Raw genomic sequence first — 25281 nt, 5'->3', positions numbered from 1 at the left:
ATGCTGTCGTTAGTATGGGCAGCATAAAGTTGATGACAGGTTCCCTTTAAATGCATCACCCTATTTTTGGACGTGTTCTTAGTGACTAAGGAAGCACTTTAATGTTTGGCACTTTTCTCACTGAGTCACATTGTGGGCTCGAGGCTTTCATCACAAAGATTTCCTAATGACAGTCTTGAGTGCATGCGTTAACTGAGGCAGCCATGCTAATAAGAGGGCATTCACAGGAACCTATATATTTTGTGGTTCACAAAATGCAGATTCACAAATGCAGATTCCGTGTGACGTCCGTGTTGCATCAGTTTTTATTTTTTTATTTTTTTGCGGATCCATTTTTGCGTACCCCTTTTCCATGGTCAGCATTTATGGCCAAGAATAGGACATATTCCATCGTCCATCAGAGGAATGGACATATGGATACAGAAAGCACACAGATGATCGATCGATAGATAGATATATTCACACGTTCACAAGGGGAGGGTAGCATGGATTTATATGCATGTTATCAATCCCCTTTCAACTATAAATTTTTTTAAAATTTTTAGGATGTTTTTTCCAATTTTGATGTGACTGTTGGTATTGCTGTTAATGGCTGGGGAAACTTACTTCTTACAGAATAGAAAGATGATAGATACATAGATATGAGATAGATAATAGATAGACAGATAGATGCTTCATTATATTGGCCAATTATTGAGTACAAGCTTTCCTAATAACTCGTGTTCACAATAATTTGCCGATAATCACACCGTCTAAAAGGGGCTTAAGGGCCCATTCACATGGCCTGATACTCAGATAGCCACTGTGATCATTCATCCCCATACAGATTCACTGTTTGTCAGCAGAACTTCCCTGCTTACACAGAGCAATGCAATACCGACAATCGATGATTCTATGTGTCAAATAAATGAAAGATCACCCAGGAAATAAGCATTTTGCTTGTCTGGTGATCAGCAGTACATTTACATGAGGAAATTATCTGGAACAAGTGTTCATCGGAGCCTTTGGTCCCAATAATTGGCCCAATCCTCTGCCCATGTAGATCATTTAACTCAGGTTGATATTGGTCTGACTGGACAGAAATTGATTAGATATTAGCACATGTAAAGGCGCCCTATATTAGCTGTTTTACTTTGTTTCTCAACTGACATTTTCTAAATTTGTCTCAGATACCCAGCAGAAAGGGCCCTTTTCACAGCCTTTTTTTCATATGAACTGACAGAATGGACAACGTTTGGGAATAAGTATGTTCGTTCATGATCATTATCTGCTTGTTAGCGTTTATATGCAGCAATGACCACTGATGTATAGAGATGAATGATCACTACTACATTCATTGCCATACAGTTCCCTTGTTTCTTGGTAACACATTCACAGAGGGGTCTGCTGCCAATAAACAAGGATTTTTGGTACCGTGTGAAAGATCAGATCACCAGACAAACCAGCAGGTGATCAGCAGTACCTTTACACAGTATTTGGAGAAATATTTGTTCCCGATAATTAAAAGAGCTTTTAGAGTAATTTTACATGGGCAGATTTTCTGCTCGCTATCAATGTCAGTTAATTATATACATGTAGCATGTTGTTCTGTGCTTCTTAAAGAGGTTGTTCCACATCAACAAGTGGCAATTATCATGTAGGGAAAATTAATAGAAGGCTCTTACTAATGTATTGTGATTGTCCGTATTGCCTCCTTTTCTGGCTTGATTCATTTTCCCATTTCATCACTGCTCGTTTCCAGGGGTTATGGCCACCGTTGCTGAGCAGATACGAGGTTGTCCGAGACAGGAGCAGCTGCACATGCATGCCTATATGCACTCCTGTGGTCCTGGACACCAGAGAGGTTCTGCAATTTTTCCTGTCGTATGCAAGCACGACCACTGCTGCTGGATTGCAGGGTGGTCGTAAACCATGTAAATGAGCAGTGTATAATTGTGATGTAAAAATGAATCAAGCCGGCAAAGGAAGCAATGTGGACAATCACAATACATTAGTAAGTGCCTTGTATTAGTTTTCTCTACATGATAAATGCCATTTGCTGAAGTGAAACAACCCCCTTTAAGGGTCCATTCACACGTCCGTTGTTTCTTTCCTGATCTGTTCCGTTTTTTGCGGAACAGATCTGGACCAGATCTGGACCCATTCATTTTCAATGGGTCCTGAAAAAAAATCAGACATTGAGCAGTCCATTTTTTTTCAGGACCCATTGAAAATGAATGGGTCCAGATCTGGTCCAGATCTGTTCCGCAAAAAACGGAACAGATCAGGAAAGAAACAACGGACTAGTGAATGGACCCTAAGTGTCATTATTACATGTTATTATAGGGACGAACAATCATTTACAAGCATTTACACTTCTGTTGGCTGTTCAGGAGCATGTTCACATGTGGCAACTATCAGGTGAACAAACTCTTATACGGACATTCCTTCCCGACTCTCGCCTGTGTAAGGACACGTATTTGAACTAATTGAAACATATGCTTAAAATGGTTCCAAAACTTCTAACCAGGTCAGCTTGTATCCATTTTTGTTACAACAGACATATGATGTTTTCTATCAACCTTTTCCTGTGTTATTTTTATAAGCAGGAAAATTAACTCATTATTTGCATGGGACCAGGCCCAGATTTAACTGCTGATTAATGCATCCACATCTTCCTGAAATGGAGGAGTGCCAGCCATTGAAAATATGTTTTACTGGAATTAGCGTAAAGATTTACTGGTGGTTGCTCTTTCTTTAATTACTTTTATTTAAAAAAAAAATCAGATAGTGAAAAAAAATTCTTTAAAACATAAAGGGTTCAGGAAATTTAAATTTAAAATTTGAAGTTTCTTTCCTGGTTTACTAAAGTGCATTTTTTATATCCCTGAGCAGATAATTAAACGGGTTATGCATCCACCTCCTTGCCTAAGCTCTGAAGTTTTCTAGTTTCTAGTAACCACTGAAGGTGTGATCGCTTGTCTGACTACCCGTATACAACACCTTGCCAGTCTACCGATTCTGCCCGCCCTGAACTTGGAACTGCTACCTGGACCATGTACGTACTCATTCTGCACTGTCCTTGGACTGTGTTAAAACTATCCCTTTGCCTGAGTCCTTGGTGCTTCACACTGGTGTCTCTTCACCCCTGTGGGTCAGCTGCTATCTACAACGGGACTACTCCAGGAGGTAGAGGCCTGGTAAGTTCCCTGTGACGAAGTACAGATCCCTGAACATGGGTTAAAGGGTAAATACTAGGGAACTGCCAGAGCAACACCCTTAGGTTTAGCTCAAAGTCAAACTTGATAGCTTACGGGTTAGATGTAAGGAAAAGAATAAGTCTTTTCTTTATAGTTTTTATTCTCTGCCAACCCACTTCTTCTTCTTCTCTGTAAAAATGGCCTCTGTGGATTCAAAACTTTACACATTGCTGAAAATGGTACAGTGCAATCTAAAATCAATTTAAGAGATCGGTGGAAAGGGAAAAAGATCCAAGCCTTAACATATCACTTCTCTTCAACCTTACTGTGGGTTTCTAACCTATCAATGCAAAAATATAATGGAAGTAAGGACACCATAAAAGCCTCTTTATCTATTAAGATGTCTCAGATTAAATGCAAAATGTTTATTTAGTTTTTTATACTGGCCATTGAGCACTCAAATTTGGGTAATACTTCCTGTCCCTTTCAGATTATTTTGTGTGCACTGGCAGTAGGGTTAGCAGTCATCTAATTGTCATCAACGGGAAGGATTACAAAAAATAACAATTCTCTCATAATGCTGGACACAGATAACAAAGGATCATAAATCCCTTCTCCCTCTCCTTGGACTGTGATCACTGCGCATGTCAGAGCATGCTCACTTCAATCTCCCTTAGAAGCTAATAAATAGTTTTTTTTTTTTATAGTTTCCATATGGCAAATCTCTATTTTATTATACACTCACCTAAAGAATTATTAGGAACACCTGTTCTATTTCTCATTAATGCAATTATCTAGTCAACCAATCACATGGCAGTTGCTTCAATGCATTTAGGGGGGTGGTCCTGGTCAAGACAATCTCCTGAACTCCAAACTGAATGTCAGAATGGGAAAGAAAGGTGATTTAAGCAATTTTGAGCGTGGCATGGTTGTTGGTGCCAGACGGGCCGGTCTGAGTATTTCACAATCTGCTCAGTTACTGTGATTTTCACGCACAACCATTTCTAGGGTTTACAAAGAATGGTGTGAAAAGGGGAAAACAGTAGAATGAGCCGACTGATTCAAGCTGATAGAAGAGCAACGTTGACTGAAATAACCACTCGTTACAACCGAGGTATGCAGCAAAGCATTTGTGAAGCCACAACACGCACCACCTTGTGGCGGATGGGCTACAACAGCAGAAGACCCCACCGGGTACCACTCATCTCCACTACAAATAGGAAAAAGAGGCTACAATTTGCACGAGCTCACCAAAATTGGACTGTTGAAGACTGGAAAAATGTTGCCTGGTCTGATGAGTCTCGATTTCTTTTGAGACATTCAAATGGTAGAGTCCGAATTTGGCGTAAACAGAATGAGAACATGTATCCATCCTCTGATGGCTACTTCCAGCAGGATAATGCACCATGTCACAAAGCTTGAATCATTTCAAATTGGTTTCTTGAACATGACAATGAGTTCACTGTACTAAAATGGCCCCCACAGTCACCAGATCTCAACCCAATAGAGCATCTTTGGGATGTGGTGGAACGGGAGCTTCGTGCCCTGGATGTGCATCCCTCAAATCTCCATCAACTGCAAGATGCTATCCTATCAATATGGGCCAACATTTCTAAAGAATGCTATCAGCACCTTGTTGAATCAATGCCATGTAGAATTAAGGCAGTTCTGAAGGCAAAAGGGGGTCCAACACCGTATTAGTATGGTGTTCCTAATAATTCTTTAGGTGAGTGTATATTATTAATTAAAGGAGTTTTTCTCTAATTATTAATGACTTACCAATAGTATAGCATATCAATATTTGATTGGTGTGGGTGGGTTCAACTCCCGGCACTCCCACTGATCAACTGAGGCCACAGAAGAGGTCGTAGTGCTTAGGTGAGGGCTGTGGCCTCTTCCTAGGCCTGTGGCATTATGTCCGAGCATTTTAGCCCCTTAAATAAGCCTTTCAGTGGAGGTACCAGGAGTCAGACCTCCAATGATCAGATATTGATGACCTATCCTGAGGACAGAACAAATCAAATTTACTAAGAGGCATGCCTCCCAATAAATTTTGTGCATTATACTCTAGCACACGTTAATTTAGTATTGAGGTATGAAATGCCAGACATAATAAATTCCCCTTCCTTTATGTTTCATGTCACATGGTATTTATTTAACAGTATTCTCATAAATATCTGGGAAGCAAATAACGTAACACTTGTGCCCACATGAAACAGCTGCTAATTACTTCTCCTCATTTGTGTGAAGCATACCACTGGCAGGCTTCTCAATTTAGCTTTTGGATGAGATTGTAATAGATTTTTAATTTCATGGCTATCCCTCAGGTTAAGACAATCACACAGAGATTTCAAAATGATTACATTCTCCTTATATAAGTGAAACCTAAGCCCCGTCCTTTTTAAGAATACTGTATGAAGTCACAATGCGCCCGAATTAGAGCAATGAGCCACTTAAAATAATGCAAGCACAGCAACAGATATCAAAAGGTTGAGCGCATCAGAGACTACCCATTGCAATATTAGGAGCTATCAGATGGTAACTCTGGGTCTCGCTCTAAGCACCTTCAGCAAACGGCTGCAACCACTGCAGGGAAGATGGAATATTTTATGTTGGCCATGGCTGTCTATCAGAGATGAGAGAATTTTTTAAAATTTGTTCCTGGTCCAATTCCTATGAATTGACCATGTAATTTAATTTGGGTACGAATCGATTTTACCCAAATTGAAGGTGCTATAAATTTCTTTAAAAAGTCTCTCTCTCACCCACATCAAAAATTGTCCTCAATTGAATCTCAAGAAATTCTGATTCTAACCAACCCAGATTAAAAAAAAAATAATCAGGTCAAATTTTGATTCTTAAGAATCAATTCTCTCATGTCTATTGTCGATGTAATATAGTGACGGCTCAAGTCCCCCAAAAGAGGGGCCAATCCTTCACAGTGATTCTCTATTCTGGCTAAAGGGTGTCTGACCAGGGAATCCTCCTGTAAGATGTCAATTTTCCCTAATGGGTTTATATTCATTTAGGGCCCAAGTACAGTAATGGGGTCCACAATTACCCCATTTAACCTCAAAGACCTTGACTATAAAGTAAGAGAGTTTTTCAATAAAGATAGAGATATGTTCTTATTTCGTAGCATAATTATTGTTAATAAGTGAATCAAACATGTGATACTGAGCTCCATTACTTCAATTCTTACATTTTATTAGACTTTTTATCATTTAAATATGAAAATTTAAATGTATGTAAACAGGTAGTATACATTATGAAGATTGCTTTCATTCACAAAATTGTAATAGATTTCATTATTTCTGCATTGTGTTGTGTCTATCAGCTTACCTCTTGCCCATGTAATATCATATGCCTGTTCCTTCCTTCATAATCAGCTACTTCAATGGAGTCCAGGTAGATATCTGCCCAATATATCAGTCTATTAACAAGATCCAATGTGATTGCAATTGGTTGTTCAATCTTGGAAACAACTATTCTTGTTCTGTTTCCTCCATCCAAATCACAACGTTCTACTTTAGCCACATTGCCATAATCCGTAAAGAACAGCTTCCTGTCAGAAGAAAAGCAAAAAATTGGGCAATGAGAAGTAAAATCATAATCATACTATAAAACATCAATTTCAGGTCATATTTAAAATCACATATTGTTACAGACTACTAAAAGTTATTAGATCACTTATTACTAAGTCCATTGCCACTTACATTATATGGTGGTCATATCCAGAGTATATCTTTTTATTACTTTTCTTTTCTTTATCGGAAACTGGAAACCCCTTTTGATATAGCCTGGCAATCCAGTTCTAGCTCCTAGTTCGCTTTTGGAAGCGTGATGAGCTATCTACAGGCAAATCACTTCTACCGGTCAATCAATGAGGTCATGTAGCACATGACTGCTGAGGCCAATAAATGGCTGCAGCAGTGCACGTGTTGATAGACCAGCCATCACACTAATGATCAGAAATGGTGGGGACGGGTGGAAGCACCAGTGCTTGAGTGGAGCTGCTCAAAGATGAGTGTTTTATTTTATTTTTATGTGTACACATTTCATGCATTATTTTTTAGTTAGGGGGTCAGACAACTCCTTTAATAGCTGTTCTCCCATAATAGCAATGATAATAAAAATTGACTTTTATGCAGATGTTCTCATTGAGTGTCAAGTCCCTCATATTTCTGGTTGAGATGCAGCAGGTAGGGTTTTCTCAGGATACACACCTTCATGTTCACTTCAACAACCTCTAATTTAGATGATAACTAGGCTAATGATATGTAAATTACCTAATTGCATATGCATTAGATACACTCTCAAAAGTCAGTCTTTAATGCGCTTTGTTGCCCATCTGTGCATTACATAACATTATAAAGAGTTGTTAAAAGGAATTGTGCCGCGCTCATATGAAACAAAGAAGATTGATTGTTTTCAACCGCCAGTACTTAAGAGGTTTTGCAAAGCCCAGTTCACCCGTATCTCAAAGAACATATTGTTGTTCTTAGCAGATTATATAATCAGTAAAATGGCCTACGTGGATTCAAAACTTTACACATTGCTGTAAACGGTACAGTGCAATCTACAAACAATTTAAGAGATCAGTGGAAGTAAAGTTCTAAGCCTTAACATATCATTTCCCTTTAAACTCACTCTGGGTTTGTAACCTATAAACACGAAAATATAATGGAAGTAAGGGCACCATAAAAGCTCATTTCTCTACTCAGAGGTCTCAGACTAAATGGGGAATGTTTTTTTTTTTTTTTTTGTTCCTTTTTGTAAAAGCCATTGAGCACTCACAATAGGATAATACTTTCTGTCACTTTCAGATTGTGTTCAGTGTTCTGAAGACAGCAGTCATCTAGTTACAATGAAAAGTAAAAGTTCTACTACAATGCTGGAGATAAATAACAAAGGATCTTAAATCAGTATATATTCTCTTCCATCTCCTTCGACTGTGACCACTGCAAATGTAACAGAGCACGCTCACTACATCGTGTTCTGACAAAGTTGTTATATCCAGGAAATTTCCCTTATGGCAAGCTTCTGTTTTATTACATATTATTAATTAAAGGAATTAAATATTGATGACCTATCCTCAGGATAGGACATCAATATCTGATTGGCGTGGGTCCAAGTCCCGACACTCCTGCTAATCAGCTGAAGCCAGTGAAGAGGCCACGGTGCTTGGGTGAGGGTTCTGGCCTCCTTCTAGGCCAAGCTCTATGGCCACTTCAAACTGCCTTTTCATGGCGGTACCAAGACTCAGACCTCTACTGATCAGACATTACCTATTCTGAGGAAAGGTCATCAATATTTAATTCCAAGAAATGCCCTTTAATTCAAAATGTGTAGCAAAACTGGGCTTTGCCACATGGAAACTACCTGGATATAGGAAACTTATGTCAGAACATGACTTTATTGGCTTCTAAGGTAGAGTGTAGATAATGCACCTGGGGCGTAAAAACCCAAGAGCAGAATATAAAATAAGTGATACAGTCCTAACCTAAGTATCTGAGGAAAGGGATTTAGGGATCATTATTTCAGAAGACTTAAAGGTAGGCAGACAATGTCATAGAGCAGCAGGAAATGCTAGCAGAATGATTGGGTGTATAGGGAGAGGCATTACCAGTAGAAAGAGGGAGGTGCTCATGCCGCTCTACAGAGCACTAGTGAGACCTCATTTGGAGTATTGTGCGCAGTACTGGAGACCATATCTCCAGAAGGATATTGATACTTTGGAGAGAGTTCAGAGAAGAGCTACTAAACTGGTACATGGATTGCAGGATAAAACTTACCAGGAAAGATTAAAGGACCTTAACATGTATAGCTTGGAAGAAAGACGAGACAGAGGGGATATGATAGAAACTTTTAAATACATAAAGGGAATCAACAAGGTAAAAGAAGAGAGAATATTTAAAAGAAGAAAAACTGCTACAAGAGGACATCGTTTTAAATTAGAGGGGCAAAGGTTTAAAAGTAATATCAGGAAGTATTACTTTACTGAGAGAGTAGTGGATGCATGGAATAGCCTTCCTGCAGAAGTGGTAGCTGCAAATACTGTGAAGGAGTTTAAGCATGCATGGGATAGGCATAAGGCCATCCTTCATATAAGATAGGGCCAGGGGCTATCCATAGTATTCAGTATATTGGGCAGACTAGATGGGCCAAATGGTTCTTATCTGCCGACACATTCTATGTAGTGAGCATGATCTGTTACATGTGCAGTGGTCGCTGTGCAAGGAGACTGAGGAGAGGCTGTAATGATTTGTGACCCTACACTAGAGAGGCTGGAGAGGCTGTCTCCAGTATTATGAATAGAATTGTTAATTTTCATTGTAATCCTACCCTTTAATTATTATTGAGCAAATTGAAGTCAAACAAATTGACTTTGATCCGAATTTCAGGAAAAATTTGGATCGCCGTGAAGCTAAATTTCCTCTTGCTTCATGGTAACAAATCAATTTTCCCTGAATTGACGGTTAAAAAAAACATACTCACCTTATCTATTTGCGCACGAAGAGGCCGTCATGGCCATCTTGATTGCAGAAACCGCGCAAATCTCATGCCGGGTAAAGTATGATGTCACCACACCGGCGCGCTGGCCAGGTGTGGTGACGTCATCAGTTATGACGTCACCACGCCCTACCATCAGTGATGACGTCACCACGCCCCGCCAGCATGATGGAGCGCTGCCTCCTGTTCAAACAGCTGTTCGGCAAGGTTCCCAGGTGTTGTACCCCGGCCAATCAGATATTGATGACCTATCTGACCCTGGCCGATCAGATATTGATGACCTATCCTGAGGATAGATCATCAATATAAATGAACGGACAACCCCTCCTTTAACAACATCAGAGTTCTACTTCTAATGAAATCATCTTCATTAAAGTTTTTTTTTATTTTTAGACAAGCTTGGTTACCATGCAACTGGTTTACAAGTGGAATCACATTTAGGTCCGACCTTGGATGCATATTTGTGCCTCATTACCTACTTAAGGTATGTGCAAATTATTGCTGAGTAATTACTGCTGCAATTGTAAATGATGGAAAAATAATGACGCGTCTTTTTATAAAATGGATTGTTACTTTTTTCAAGGCTGTAACAAAACAACCTTGATGTATATTATATAAATGTGTAGATATCCTCATTCTCTTCTCAGCGTAATTGCAGAGTATATTTTTTTCACATGTGAAATAAAATGATTAAAGCTTTGAAAGTAATCCTGCAAACTGCTTTGCTCAACAGTTATCACATTCATCCTTGGTTAATTTGGCACTCTGTCTAAATACATGAAATACACTTCAAGTTAAGCTGCATAATCAGCTTGAGATATTTGGTTCTTTACAAAAACCTTAAGCATTTATTGTAACTTTTTTTTGCACTTTTTAAATTTGTATTGATTTCTATTAGTTTTTTTTTACATTATTGTCTATTTTTTAACCATTTTAAAGGGAGTCTGACAGTCTCATTTTTATCAATATAACTAACAGCATTTCCACAGAGACGATTGCAAATATATTCCAAACATACTTGGGTGCACTTTGGGGGTAATTTATTAAGACTGGCATTTTAGACACCAGTCTTAATAAACTCCTGAGCTGGCAGTGGATCTACCGCCGCTTGTAAATTTAAGACAGCTTCCTAGCTGGCTTACATTTAGACCTTTTTCTACGCCTGAAACAGGTGTAGGAAATGGTAAAGGAGATTGGCCTGCAGAACCTGTCCCCTTCTTCACCCACACCATGACCTCTTTTTTAGATCTGGAGTAAGCAGGAAGAATTCACAGATTGTGGCGCAACTTACCATTGTGCCGCAATCTGCGTCTGAAATATGCCAAATATAGGCGTATTTCAGATTCATAAATGATCCCCTTTGTGCCTTTATTCCATGTCCAGGAAAAGTGCTTTTATTTTGCTGAAAACGACTCCCAAGTGCCCAGCTGAAAGTGAAAGTAAAAACAGCTTTCACTCCCAGCTCGATTTATAATAGCTATATCTTCCGATACTGTGGATATAATGCTGTGATTCTGGTATTGTTTGAAAGCTTGGAATGCCATCTTATTTCTAGCTGCTACCAAGGGTGCAAATAGCCTTTCTGCTGCCTGAGCCGAAAACTGAAAAGATGCCCCTCCCATGCCAAATACTCAACTTAACCCCTTCGTTCCAACCCTAGTGTTAAAGGCATACTTGAAAAACATACAGGGTAATACAGCACCACATACCTCTTACATCTAGTGATATCTACTCTGATGTAGATGTTCTATTTTCCTTATATTCTTTATTCAGAGCAGACATCCATGATGATTTCTTTCAGCCATATCTTGGCACACAGACATCGTAGTATACTACTTTTCCATCCTCCCCACCAGCTTATAACTGGTGCCAGTACAGACAAATGGCCCCTCATGATGTTTGCCAGTAAAATAATTCCCCCTTACAATGTGTGCTAGTACAAAAATGCTACCTTATGATGTGTCACAGTACAAAAAATACCCTCTTTTAATGTCCCCAGTAGAATGAATGTCCCCATAGTTGCTCCCTTATAATGTGTGCCAGTATAAATAATACCACCTTATAATGTGTGCCAGTACAAAAATTGCTCCCTTATATGTGCCAGTACAAAAAATTACCCCCAATTAGTGCCTCCAGTAGAACAAATGTGCCCATAGTGGCTCCCTTACAATGTGTGCCAGTATAAATAATACCACCTTATAATGTGCGCCAGTGCAAAAATGATCCCTTATAATGGGTGTCAGTACATAAAGGGCCCCCTTATGGGTGCCAGTACAAAAATTGCTCCCTTATAATGTGTACCAGTACAAAAACATTGCCCCCTTTTAGTGCCTCCAGTAGAACGAATGTGCCCATAGTAGCCCTCTTATAATGTGTTCCAGTATAAAACTGCCCTTTTTTAGAGCTCCCAATGTCCTGCTTCCCCCAGTTACAAAATAATGAATTCCTCCCCCACCCATTGTGGCTGAACAGCATGGTGCTAAATAAAACTCATACACTCAAATACTGACCTCCATTCTGCTGTCTGCGGTCTCTGCCATGAGCTGTATGCAGCCCAGCTCAGGCGGAGCAATGATGATGACACCGGCCTCTAATAGGCTACAAGCACTAGGACTAAAGCTATTAGAGCAAATGGCGGGGCAGGGAGACATCACACCCATGCCCTGCTGCAGCATTCAATTATATTGCTGTCCTGAGTTGAATATGCAAAGATGAGTGCACCCCTGGCTGCTACCAATCCCAAGATATGAGCAGCTAGAGCATCCCTTCTGTCTTCAGTCTGGTTTGCTTTGGGTGCTTTGGGTGCTTTGGAGCAGCATAGCCAGGCACTTAGGAGCTGTTTTCCTGTAGAATAAAAGTACTTTCCCTGGACATGGAATAAAGGCACAAAGTGCACACAGGTATGTTTGGAATATGTTTGCAATCTTCTGTGGGGCAATAATGTTAGTTATATTGGTGATAAATGATGTGACAGACTCCCTTTAATAATTTCCTTGTCCTGATTATAATGGGGCATTCATCCCAAAACATAGATTACTTGGTTTGTGTCAAATTTATCTTGGGGTTTGTCAATTTTTGCACCAAATTCAACAGTTTGAAAAGTGTGAATGGCATGGATAAGTCATAAAAAGCACTAAATGTGCAGAAGACATAATCTTTTTGCCGTAAGTAGAGATAAGTGAATCAATTCTAAACTAATCCGTTTCAACCTAAGTTTTGGAAAAAAAATTGAGGTAGATCCAAACTTTTTTTTAAAAGAAAATTGAGAAACAAGAGACCTCAGAGTGTCATATATCCTAGCGATATGCCATTATTGTCTAAGATGTCAATGTCTAAGGCTACTTTCACACTGGCGTTTCTGGGTCCGCTCTCACAAGTGGCCCAAAACAGATAAGTTCAGCCCCAATGCATTCTGAATGGATAAGGATCGGTTCAGAATGCATCAGTTTGGCTGCGTTTGGTCTCCCTTCCGCTTTTGAGTCGGACACCAAAACGCTGCTTGCAGCGTTTTGGTGTCCGCCTGACGATGCGTAGCCAAACAGATCCATCCTGGCTTACAATATAAGTCAAAGGGGACGGATCCGTTTTCACTGACACAATATGGTGCAATTGAAAATGGATCCGTTCCCCATTGACTTTCCAGGTAAGTCAGAACATATCCGTTTTGACTTAGACTTTTTTTTCAAAGAATAATGCAAATGGATCCGTTATGAATGGATACAAGCGTTTGCATTATCGGTGCGGATCCGTCTGTGCAGATACATCGAATCCGCACCAAATGCAGGTGTGAAAGTAGCCTTAGATGGGGTATGATGGGCTCATAGCCTTTCAGTTATTTGTTGCAAGGGTTGATAAAAAAAAAATAGGCCCCTTATGCAAGCCCCATTAAGGTGAATGGAACTGTTTTTCAGTCGCAGCCGCGCGTGAAGGCACCCTTACCTAGCACCTAATGGGCTAACAATGTAATACACAGATCCTCCACATAGAGCAATATCCTTTTCTCCTAGTAATTAAGGGAGGTCCAAATTGGAGGACTGGCCTCTTTCAACTCATAATGCCCAGTGTTACGATCAGTGGGTGTGGAACAACCGTGTCAACCAACCAGTTTGAATTTGGGCTAAACCTTAGTGTGTTAACCTGGCAGTCCCCTGGAATTCACCCTTTAACCCCTATACAGGAATCAGGACTTTGCTGCAGGGGAGCCGCCAGGCTGCCACCTCCTTCAGTAGTCCCAGAGCAGTTAACAGCAAACCATTTTACCAAAACCAGTGTGGAGCACAGAGGAATCATCCAAAACCGTAGTCAGTAACAGGCCAAGGTCAGAGCAAGCAGAGTTCTTGCAAATACATGGGCAGCATGGTGTTTAATTTTTTGAAAGCACTGTTTAGCACTGGTGGCTTGCAGTGCTGGGGCCCTAGGTGTGGGTTTCCTGCTTGTACTCCTGTTATCTCTCACACTACAAAGGCATACTGATAGGGAACTTAGGTTGTGAGCTCCAGTAGGGGCAGAAAGTAATGCTAATATCTGCAAAGCACTAAGGAATATGTCAGCACTGTATAAGTAAAATAAAAAATAAATAAAAAAAAGTTCTGTTGACAGGATAGACAACAAACAGCCAATATGGTAATCAGGTACAGATCATGTCAGGCAATAGAAGGTCAGAGTCAGGAAACAAGCAGTGGTTGATACACAGGCAGATAATAGGAACAGCACACCTTATGCAGGGACTAGCAGCAGCCATAGAATAAGGGTGTACTCACTGACCCTTTAAGAGCCAGGAAGCACACACAGAAACCCTATGGGCTGATAGAGCGGGCCGGACTCAGGATCGCAGGATGCAGCCTGCAGCTAAAGGTGGAGGGCAGGACTCCAGTGGTTGGGCCCACTGAAGGAGTTCTGTGGAAGGCCTGGATAGTGGACGTGGACCGTCAGACCAGGGGCAGCCACAGAAGGGAGAGTGGAGCAGCACCTATGTCCACCTGGGAAAGAAGGACACTTGTCGACATGGGTCACTAAAAGATAGTAAAAAATCTCGTAAAAAATAATCTGTGATCAATCATTGTAGAAAAGTAATTTTCATATAGGAATGTGATTGTGCGTGGATAAAAGGACCATTTCAGGTTGTATTATATTGCTCGTCAATTAATGGCACAGAAGTCGCTGCAGGCTTCGATTCTCTTCACACAATTTCAGATTACCATACTCGTGACACTCTTATCTAAGACTTGCAGTTAATTTATGCACACATCTTGCTTTATATAAATTGACCATGAACAATTCTCATTCACCTTGATAGAAATGCTAAGATTGGAATTTGGTGGAAGAGCGGCGGGAAAGAGATGAAGCCTCATAAATTACTCAATGGACCTAAAATAAGAGTATTTTTGCTGTAAAAGGAGATCAGATTTTTCCATTGCTGTCACTATGATGTGTGCCTGCATAATGAAGAGTTTAGCTGTTTGCTGAGTGCTTTGTACATGTTCTCTTGTCAGATATGTGATGGTATTGTGTGCATTATTTTGATGTGCGGTTTGGGCTTGTCATGTAATTGGGGTATTCTCCAGCTTGGGTGTCTTTGCGGGATTTGTTGCCCAGCTTTTTTTTTTTTTTTTAACTCTATGATCTTTAAAATGAAAACTGGCTATAAAGAGCTAATCTTGCACACCCCAGAGGAGACAACAAGTCCATGCATTACAAAGGTAGACCATTAAAGGGTACTTTCATCTTACACATTGCTCAGCTATTTCTATAACCCCATAAACATGGAGCAGACCACAAAGAAGTATTTTCACTTCTCTGTTTTGGTACATGTTGTGGATAGACCACATATGTTGGGGTGAGCAAATCGAGCTTCAGATTCTAGATCCGAACTTGATTTGTTCCAAAACTTCATTTTAATGCTGTACGAAGACAAAGTTTGGGAACAAATCGACTTTGGATCTTGGATCGCTCACCCCTACACATACGTGTACTATGGGAATAACCCTCTAATTTAATTGGATACAGTGTAATTCTTCCTCTTTCCTGAGGTGGCACTATAGGAAAATTGAGTACATGCTCTCCAGTAAATGACACTCTGCAGAATCCAGCAAAGGGACATCTTGTAATCACTGGGCACCCTACTGACAAGAATGTTCTGTCTTTATTGGACAACCTCTTTAAAGACCTGCCTGCTTTTGGACAATGCTAAGGCCGGGTTCACATTGGCGTTATAGAATTCTGTTATAGGTTCCGTTATAATAGAGTTACAATGGAATATAATGGAATTCTAGGACGGAATGCAAAACGGATGCCTGTAAGAGGCATTCCGTTTTGCTCCATCCTAATACATGTCTATGGGGGCACATAACAGTTCTGCTTCTTTCCGTTATACACGATGGAAAAAAAAAAGTCCTGCGGACAAGACTTTAGTTTCCGTCATGAATAACGGATCCTTGACGGAAATGCCTATAACGGAAACAAACGTACCCTTTGGCGTCACCATTGAAATCAATGGTCTTTAAAATGGATCCGTTATTTTCAGTTTTGTTAAAAAAAAATCTAAAGCTGTAACAGAATGCATAACAATGATGTGAACAAGTCTTAGGCCTCTTTCACACGAACGATACAGATTGTGTTAGGATGCGCTCAGTGAAAGAACAATTCCACAAGAAATCAGTCAGTTTTGTCCGTGATTGCGTTCAGTGGTTAATTTTTTTTCCACGTGGGTGCAATCAGTTTTGATGAGTTTTTCAAGCTCATGAAAAAAACCTGAACAACAACAATATACATCTCCTAGCAACCATCAGTGAAAAACGCATTGTATCCGGACTGCTCCCGGATGCAATGCGTTTTTCACTGAAGCACACTTTTATGTGGCCAGGACTGCGTGAAAAACACAGAATATAGAACATGCTGTGATTCTAATGCAACGCAGAACTAATACATGAAAAGCAACGCTCATGTGCATAGACCCATTGAAATGAATGGGTCAGGATTCAGTGCAGTTACTTCACACATTGCACCCGCACAGAAAACTCACTCATGTGAAAGAGGCCAAAAAGTGTCTTCTTGGTGTGATCCCAGTGATCAACTAAAATCTGTGGGGAAACCTGACACCTGGCAGTAAGTTTTCTCTGCAGCACCACCAAGGGGGGAGAATAAGCATTACATAGTGACTAGCGATGAGCGAATCGACTTTGTATGAAACATCCGAAGTCGATTCGCATAAAACTTTGTTCTAATACAGGAGCAGGAGCTCCGTAAAGTATTAAAATGCATCCCAAGTGATATCTTGGAACCGAACCCGAGTTTGGGAAAAATTATTTTATGAAGTTATTGCGCGAAGTCTTGCGAAGCAATAACTTCGGCTCATCGGAGCCAATACATTCAAATACTGTACGGAGCTCCTGCTCCTTGCGGTATTAGAACAAAGTTTTATGCGAATCGACTTCGGATGTTTCATCCGTAGTCGATTCGCTCATCAATGAGTTGTCTGTGTAATGGACAGGATGGGTCCTCCTCCTCTATATATGAATATCCTATGCATTTTTCATGAAAAAAGGATGGATGGTTTTCTGGATGTAACTTTTTGAAGTCACTCTATGTATGCTACTTCTTGTTCTGACTCTTTACCTTCCTTTTTTTTGGATTTTTAGCAGGACAGACAGTCTCACGTAACTCTCTCATACAGACCATCATTGTGGCCAAAGAGATCCCCCCATAGTAACTCTATTAGAGCATCACACATCACATTTACTAACACAATGCTCTTCTGTGGGCATCTTTATCTATATCTATTAGGAGAACAATAAACTTTTATACTGTCAACCTAATTCTATACCTACTATTACCATTAGGATTACCATTAGGATTACACATCTACTATTACCATTAGCATAACATCTTCCCCTCACAGGAGCAGTAAATTGACAATGGATAACCTCTCTATATAGGAGTTGTATTTCTCTATGTTGACTGCTTCAGAAGGACAATAGTTTGTATCTAACCTTCTATGTCATAGCACTGCCAGAATGAAAAACAGTCAAAACTAAAAAAAAAATGTTTTCCTTGAATATTGAGTTTAAAGAAATTCCCCTTTTGCAACGGATGTGTCCCTTAAAACTGAACTATTAGGGTTAGCTATTGGCTGAAGGTTAGGAACACTGGTTGATGTCAGAAAGGAGGGCCTTGTTTTATGTTGCATAATTCATCCTACAAGAAGCATTTTATATACCCTGACATGCTAACTGTGCCTAGTAAAATATTTTTACAGTGGGTTTGCATTATCGTTTCTAATCCCATTATAGTATTCCGTTATAACAGAGTTATAATGGAATATAACAGAATTTTAGGACAAAATGCAAAACGGAACCCTTTAAAAGGAATTCCATTTTTCTACATCCTAATACATTTCTATGGGCAGAAACTGTTTTGCTGCGCTATGAATGATGGAAAAAAAAGTCCTGTCGACAGGATTTATTTTTGTCATAAATAACAGAACAAAACTGAACCATTATTTGTGCCCATAGAAATGTATTAGGACGGAGAAAAACGTAATTCCTCTTAAAGGGTTCCGTTTTGCATTCCGTCCTTAAGTTCCGTTATATTCCATAATAACCCTGTTATAACGGAACACTATAATGGAATTAGGAACGATAATGCAGACCCACCCTTAGGCCTCTTTCACACGACCGTATGGCTTTTTCAGTGTTTTGCGGTCCGTTTTAAACGGATCCGTTGTTCCGTTTTTTGTTTCCGTTGTGTTTTCGTTCCGTTTTTCCGTTCCGTTTTTCCGTATGGCATATACTGTATACAGTAATTTCATAGAAAAAATTGGGCTGGGCATAACATTTTCAATAGATGGTTCCGCAAAAAACGGAACGGATACGGAAGACATACGGATGCATTTCCGTATGCATTCCGTTTTTTTTGCGGACCCACAGACTTTAATGGAGCCACGGAAGGTGATTTGCGGCCAAATATAGGACATGTTCTATCTTTCAACGGAACGGAAAAACGGAAATACGGAAACGGAATGCATACGGAGTACATTCCGTTTTTTTTGCGGAACCATTGAAATGAATGGTTCCGTATACTGACCGTATACGGAACGCAAAAAACGGCCCGCAAAACGGAAAAAAAAAAAACGGTCGTGTGAAAGAGGCCTTAACGGTAAGGCTATAGATTCATGGTGACATTTGGTCAACTTTGATATTTTCCCTTAAGCAAAAAAGTGGTTGGCATTTATAATTTCTTGCACTTTCTCCCAGAAAGAAACACTAAAGAAATTGACTACTTCATAAAAAAAATTTTTTAAATGTCCTGAATTGTTCATTATCAATATCTAAATATCTAAAACTCATCATACTTTACCCCTGCTGCCCAGTTGAAGGTCCCTGATTGACCAAGTGTAAGCCATGTAAATACTGCAGAGCCGTAGTGTCATGAACGTTCCAGGGACAGGTGGCAGGAGATCAGTGAGACTGGCAACACGTGGTTTGATCTGACATGTTTTCCGTTGGATCAAATGACGTCTGTGTTGTTTCTGATGCTTGCCACACCTTCTTTCTCCAGGTGTGGCTATTGTGGTCATTTAACCTTCTCTATTTATTGTTGTTTCTCCCACTATGCTGTGCGGTTTATAGCTTCTGTTGGAGTTGTGGCTAGCCGGTGTGTGGATCTCGGCTGAGTTCCTGGTGCTGCCATAGCCACTTGAAGTTAAGTGTTTTCTTTCCCTTTTCTATTTTGTTTGGATTATTTTGTGTGTTGCATTTCCCTATCATTAGTATTAAGGCCTGAGGGAGACTCCTGTTTGTCTTTCCTTTTGGAGTAACAGGATGTATCAGTCCTGACATTAGTACCAGGGTCCTATAGGGTGAGTTAGTACACTAGGTATATGGTGTATGAACTTGCCTACCTCTGGGGTCTGTTCATACTGGTAGTTAGTCAGGACTTTAATTAGGGTTTTACTAGGAGGTGTCCATCTCCTTTCCCTAGTTTCCAGGCCTTATTCCCTAACCCCCTTTCACTCCTATGTTCAGTGTGGTGTTTCCCTCCCACACCCAAACGTGACATATAATCTCCAGATCCATAGGGTGAAAAATGGTGGCAGTTATATGAGGAACCCGCGAGATCATTGGCCAGGTCCTCTTCTATGCATGTGCTGAAAAATTACTTTGTTCAGTGACTGCACAGATACAGTGGATTCTATTATCTGTATCTGAGAATGTACTGAATGTGTTCAGCTACTGTTCGGTGTCCGCGCAACAGAAAAAAGTTGTTGTGTGTATCAAATGGCTACCACCATCTATCATAGTATCCACACAAAGACTATGGCTCTGCAGTGTTTACATAGCCCATACTACACATTGAGTAGCAGAGGTAAAATGTGATAATATCTCCAGATTGATGCGCTACAACAATACAGTTTAGCACCTTTTTGTAAACATTTCTGTAAACTGTCTGCCAGTGAGTATGATCAGTGTATAATTTATACTTAAAATGTGACCAATTGTCCCCTTGGAGGCTTTGCCTTAGTATTAATGCACTGTTGCTTTAAAAACAGTTGTTTCTAGTAGGAAGCCTTTCATATAAATAAGTTTCTCTAAAAAAAAAAGTGAAAATCCTCAAAATCTCTGATAAATGAAACCCAAGTCTGCACTAGAGTTTTAAAACCACATAGAACCCAATAGAGGCTGATTTATTTTAACTGTTTCCCCACAGTACTGTATCACACTGGGTCCTCTAGACACTAAAGTAATCCAGAACTCATTTGTAAGGCTGAGCTGATAACAATATGTCTACTGTATGTCAAACACTTTATAGATTGGAGGCATCTTGGGTGCGCTGAGAAAACTCTAAGTGTTATGTTAATCCAATATGCAGCACAGAGAAATCCCCGAACTGAGAATCAGCGAAGATAAGTGGCACGCTGATGTACAGTGATTAATCCTGAACTAAGAACCTGGAAGATTAACCATCTTATGTCTGGAGAAGCTGAGGAGATTTATGATGATTGCCCGACATTATCAGTTATTCATACTCATTAACAAAGTGTCCTTACAAATAATGTCTGCTTATAATTGATTAAACAGAAGTTCTCATTGTAAAGGGCAGTCAGGAACTATTATGAATATTGTGGTGCACTTGGCTTACTCATCAACTTCAACCTCATCATAAGTATCATCATTACTGTTGAGCGAAGCAATGCATTCAAAGCAGAATTTGGTGCGAAGTTTAGGAACACGTCGATTCGCAACAAAAGTGAATTTGCTTGCGCTTCGTGGTAAAAAATATTTTTTTCCTAAAATAGTGGCTGTACATGTTACAAAGTGAAAGTAAGACGCCAAGGAACGCATGCAGCCAGCCAATCGGCAGATAGCCATCCCCTGTAATATCACAGCCCTATAAAAAAAAAAAATGGCGAGCGCGGTCTCCGCCATTGCCCTGTTTGCTGAGCATAGGGAGAGACATGGCAAGCGCTCATGCGCTAGGGACAGTGTTGCTAAAAACTAGAAGAATGTTGGAGAGGGAGACTGCAGGGAGAGTGAAGGGGAACTTATACTGTATCAGTTTTATTTATTCTTACATTTGCTTATTCCTACTTAAATGTAATTCAATACCAATAATATGGAAGCCTTGATAATTCCTGTGCCAGTGTGCCAACCAATACCATCCAGTTTGCAGCCCTTAGGGGGGCCAGGTCTTTAAGATGACCAATCTCATCTTTTGCTGGCTTTTCTTTATTCAAATCATCCTCAAAGTCTCCATGTTCTAGAAAATTCAGCAATATGCAGAGAGAGGTTGAGCTGGATGTTCCTGATGACATATTCTCATCCATATTAGATGATGTGGAAAAGGAGGAAAAGCAGATGGCAGAAGAAGGGCTCCCACCTGTAGGGCAGGAGAGCGCTGGGGTTGGAGAAGTGGGTATGTCAGATCTGACTAATTTTCTTCATTATTACTATCTAGCGATCTATCTATCTATCTATATAACTTTCTGTCTCAACAAAATGGAAAAACACCCTGAAAATGTAAATCTTTTATAATTGAAAGGTGATTAATAAGTCCATGCTACCCTCCCCTTGGCAACATGTGCAGGTTAAACAGAGAAAACAAAAATTCCTTTCCTCCTGCAGCCTATTAGCACTCCCCCTCTGCTCCCCTTCTCCAAGCAGACTCAGATCACAGACTGCTAAAGGTTGGTGGGGGCTATTTTAACCCTTTATATCTCAGATTGGGTAGCACTAGTCTTGTTTGAAAATAAACAATCTAAGCTTTTAAACGAGGTAAAGATCACAGTCCTAAGTGAGAAACCTATAGAGATACAACTATTAGAAATCAGATTGAAAATAAAAGGTTACAGTATATACAGATTTCACTGGTACATATTTCTAAGAGCTGTAAATTGCAATGTATCACAATCTTAATCTTGTTTAAAAGATTAGATTATCAGCTTTAAAACAAGACTTGTGGAATTGTAAATGTGGATTTAGCCTAACGACAGCCTAATAAATAGCCTTCAGAAGTGGTTGCCCTGTTATAGCCACACAGCCCATGAACAGTGTTCATTCAAAACAGTATTTTCCTTCCCTGCCTGCATGAACACTGTTTGGGATGTTCAGTATGGGGGAGGAGGGGAGGGGTATTAAATAACCTCCACACCTTTTTAGTCATAATCTGATAAATAATACAGAAAATTTCTAGAATGTAACGATTCTTAATAATGATATTTTTTCATGGCTCCTTTAATTGCCTGAAATGCAGTTCTACTATAATTAGGAGATGGTGCAATACTCCAGCCCATTATAAAAGAACATATTTACAACAATACTGTTCATATTCCCAGTGCGAATTTTTTTTTACAAAGTAAAGTATTGTAGTCTCACTGAACATTTCTGCTGACTTGAAAACTGGATCTAAACCAACGTTAGGAGACCAATAGAATTTATCAAAAGAAACAAGTTCTATTGCTTTTAATTGGATTTTATTCTCTTTTTTTATAAATCTGATGCTGTTTTGGCACTCACTTTTTCAGTTCATACAGCTGAGGTGTTGTGATAAATACAACTTCAATTAGTTTGGTGCTAAAGCTGAGGGTACGCTAACTTTGATAAGATGTCTTGAACTCTGCATAATAATGAGTTTAATGTGCTCATGACATTGGTAGAAGAAGAAAGAGTCTGAATATTAACAATGCAAAAAAGGTCAGTAAAAAATACAAAATGGGTTTCAAATTAGAAGCTTTCAGACTTTATTCTTGCTTTGTAATTAGGCCCAATTTATTTGGAAAGACCACACAAAGTGAGTACCTGCAGACTTGTCCTTTGTTAACTTTTCTGTTGGTTCAAGATACTACCTTTCTCACAAGAGTTGTGTGAGATGAACAGCTTTATTTTAGTAAAGGTGTGCCTGGGAGATGCCTGCCATAGAGTTGGGACTTTTTTGAGACTTTTTAAAAATGAAACCTTCATAAATGTGACACAAAAGTGATCTACTCTGAAATTCTATCCAAATAATAACTCCAACTCTGTAGGTGGCATTGGAAGTCGCAGTGCTTATGAAGTCACAAAATTTACCCCAAAAAGTTGCAAAAACCCTGCAACTTTTTAAAGCCAGAATTCTGACTTGCAAGTCTTCATACATTCTACCCTAAGATTTATTGAATTTGTATAATGAGAAATTAGAGTCCTTCTCAAAATTTGTTGAAGGGTGGACATCTGAAACTTTTAGCAAAAAAAGATAGTTTAGAATGAAATTCCTTAATATAAATAATAAAAAAATCTGTGAAGCTGGCCAACTGATTGCTTACTTCAGAATGCCCATCTATTAGCTGTTATAGGGGTTGTTTCTAGTGTTGGGCGAGCATGCTCTGCAGAACACCAGTTTGGCTCGAGAATCGCTATGCTCAGCACATGGCGGTGTTTGGCCGAATATCGCATGTGCTCGAGTCAGTGCATTTAAATCTAGTTTAGCCTCTCTTTCTGAAAAGTTTCTGGCGGGATTTGAATTCACAACCTTCTACATTACAGCCCAGAATGTTAACCACTACACTATAGAGCTGCATAGCCAGTTACTTAAAAAAAATATATATATATATATATATATATATATATATATATATATACACTAACCTAAAGAATTATTAGGAACACCTGTTCTATTTCTCATTAATGCAATTATCTAATCAACCAATCACATCGCAGTTGCTTCAATGCATTTAGGGGTGTGGTCCTGGTCAAGACAATCTCCTGAACTCCAAACTGAATGTCAGAATGGGAAAGAAAGGTGATTTAAGCAATTTTGAGCGTGGCATGGTTGTTGGTGCCAGACGGGCCTGTCTGAGTATTTCACAATCTGCTCAGTTACTGGGATTTTCACGCACAACCATTTCTAGGGTTTACAAAGAATGGTGTGAAAAGGGAAAAACATCCAGTATGCGGCAGTCCTGTGGGCAAAAATGCCTTGTGGATGCTAGAGGTCAGAGGAGAATGGGCCGAATGATTCAAGCTGATAGAAGAGCAACGTTGACTGAAATAACCACTTGTTACAACCGAGGTATGCAGCAAAGCATTTGTGAAGCCACAACACGCACAACCTTGAGGCGGATGGGCTACAATAGCAGAAGACCCCACCGGGTACCACTCATCTCCACTACAAATAGGAAAAAGAGGCTACAATTTGAACGAGCTCACCAAAATTGGACTGTTGAAGACTGGAAAAATGTTGCCTGGTCTGATGAGTCTCGATTTCTGTTGAGACATTCAAATGGTAGAGTCCGAATTTGGCGTAAACAGAATGAGAACATGTACCCCTCATGCCTTGTTACCACTGTGCAGGCTGGTGGTGGTGGTGTAATGGTGTGGGGGATGTTTTCTGGGCACACTTTAGGCCCCTTAGTGCCAATTGGTCATCGTTTAAATGCCACGGGCTACCTGAGCATTGTTTCTGACCATGTCCATCCCTTCATGACCACCATGTACCCATCCTCCGATGGCTACTTCCAGCAGGATAATGCACCATGTCACAAAGCTCGAATCATTTCAAATTGGTTTCTTGAACATGACAATGAGTTCACTGTACTAAAGTGGCTCCCACAGTAACCAGATCTCAACCCAATAGAGCATCTTTGGGATGTGGTGGAACGGGAGCTTTGTGCCCTGGATGTGCATCCCTCAAATCTCCATCAACTGCAAGATGCTATCCTATCAATATGGGCCAACATTTCTAAAGTATGCTATCAGCACCTTGTTGAATCAATGCCACGTAGAATTAAGGCAGTTCTGAAGGCAAAAGGGGGTCCAACACCGTATTAGTATGGTGTTCCTAATAATTCTTTAGGTGAGTGTATATATATATATATAAGTTTTTAGCCATAATATATTTACATATATTATTATATATTTAGAAAATGTAATATATTATGATATATGTAAATATATTATGGCTAAAACATAAGTAGTAGTTTCTGACATATTATGCATTCATATATATTAGAAGTATGATTATATACATTTGCAAGAAAAAGTATGTGAACCCTTTGGAATGATATGGATTTCTGCACAAATTAGTCATGAAATGTGATCTGATCTTTATCTAAGTCACAACA

At 39.7% G+C, this 25281-nt stretch overlaps 1 protein-coding gene across 1 annotated transcript in view; it reads right to left on the bottom strand.

Moving 5' to 3' along the window:
- The window catches only part of LRP1B (LDL receptor related protein 1B), a 1344280-nt gene that overhangs the window by 773250 nt on the left and 545749 nt on the right, over positions 1–25281 (bottom strand). The window contains exon 9 of the mRNA XM_040441523.1: positions 6522–6744. Within this exon, the coding sequence (XP_040297457.1) occupies positions 6522–6744 (223 nt within the window). The remainder of the gene's footprint in view (positions 1–6521; positions 6745–25281) is intronic.

Source organism: Bufo bufo, chromosome 7, assembly GCF_905171765.1.
Source record: "Bufo bufo chromosome 7, aBufBuf1.1, whole genome shotgun sequence".
Taxonomy (NCBI): domain Eukaryota; kingdom Metazoa; phylum Chordata; class Amphibia; order Anura; family Bufonidae; genus Bufo; species Bufo bufo.
Note: the sequence above shows the minus strand (reverse complement) of the source record. Positions and strands in the feature narration are given on the sequence as shown.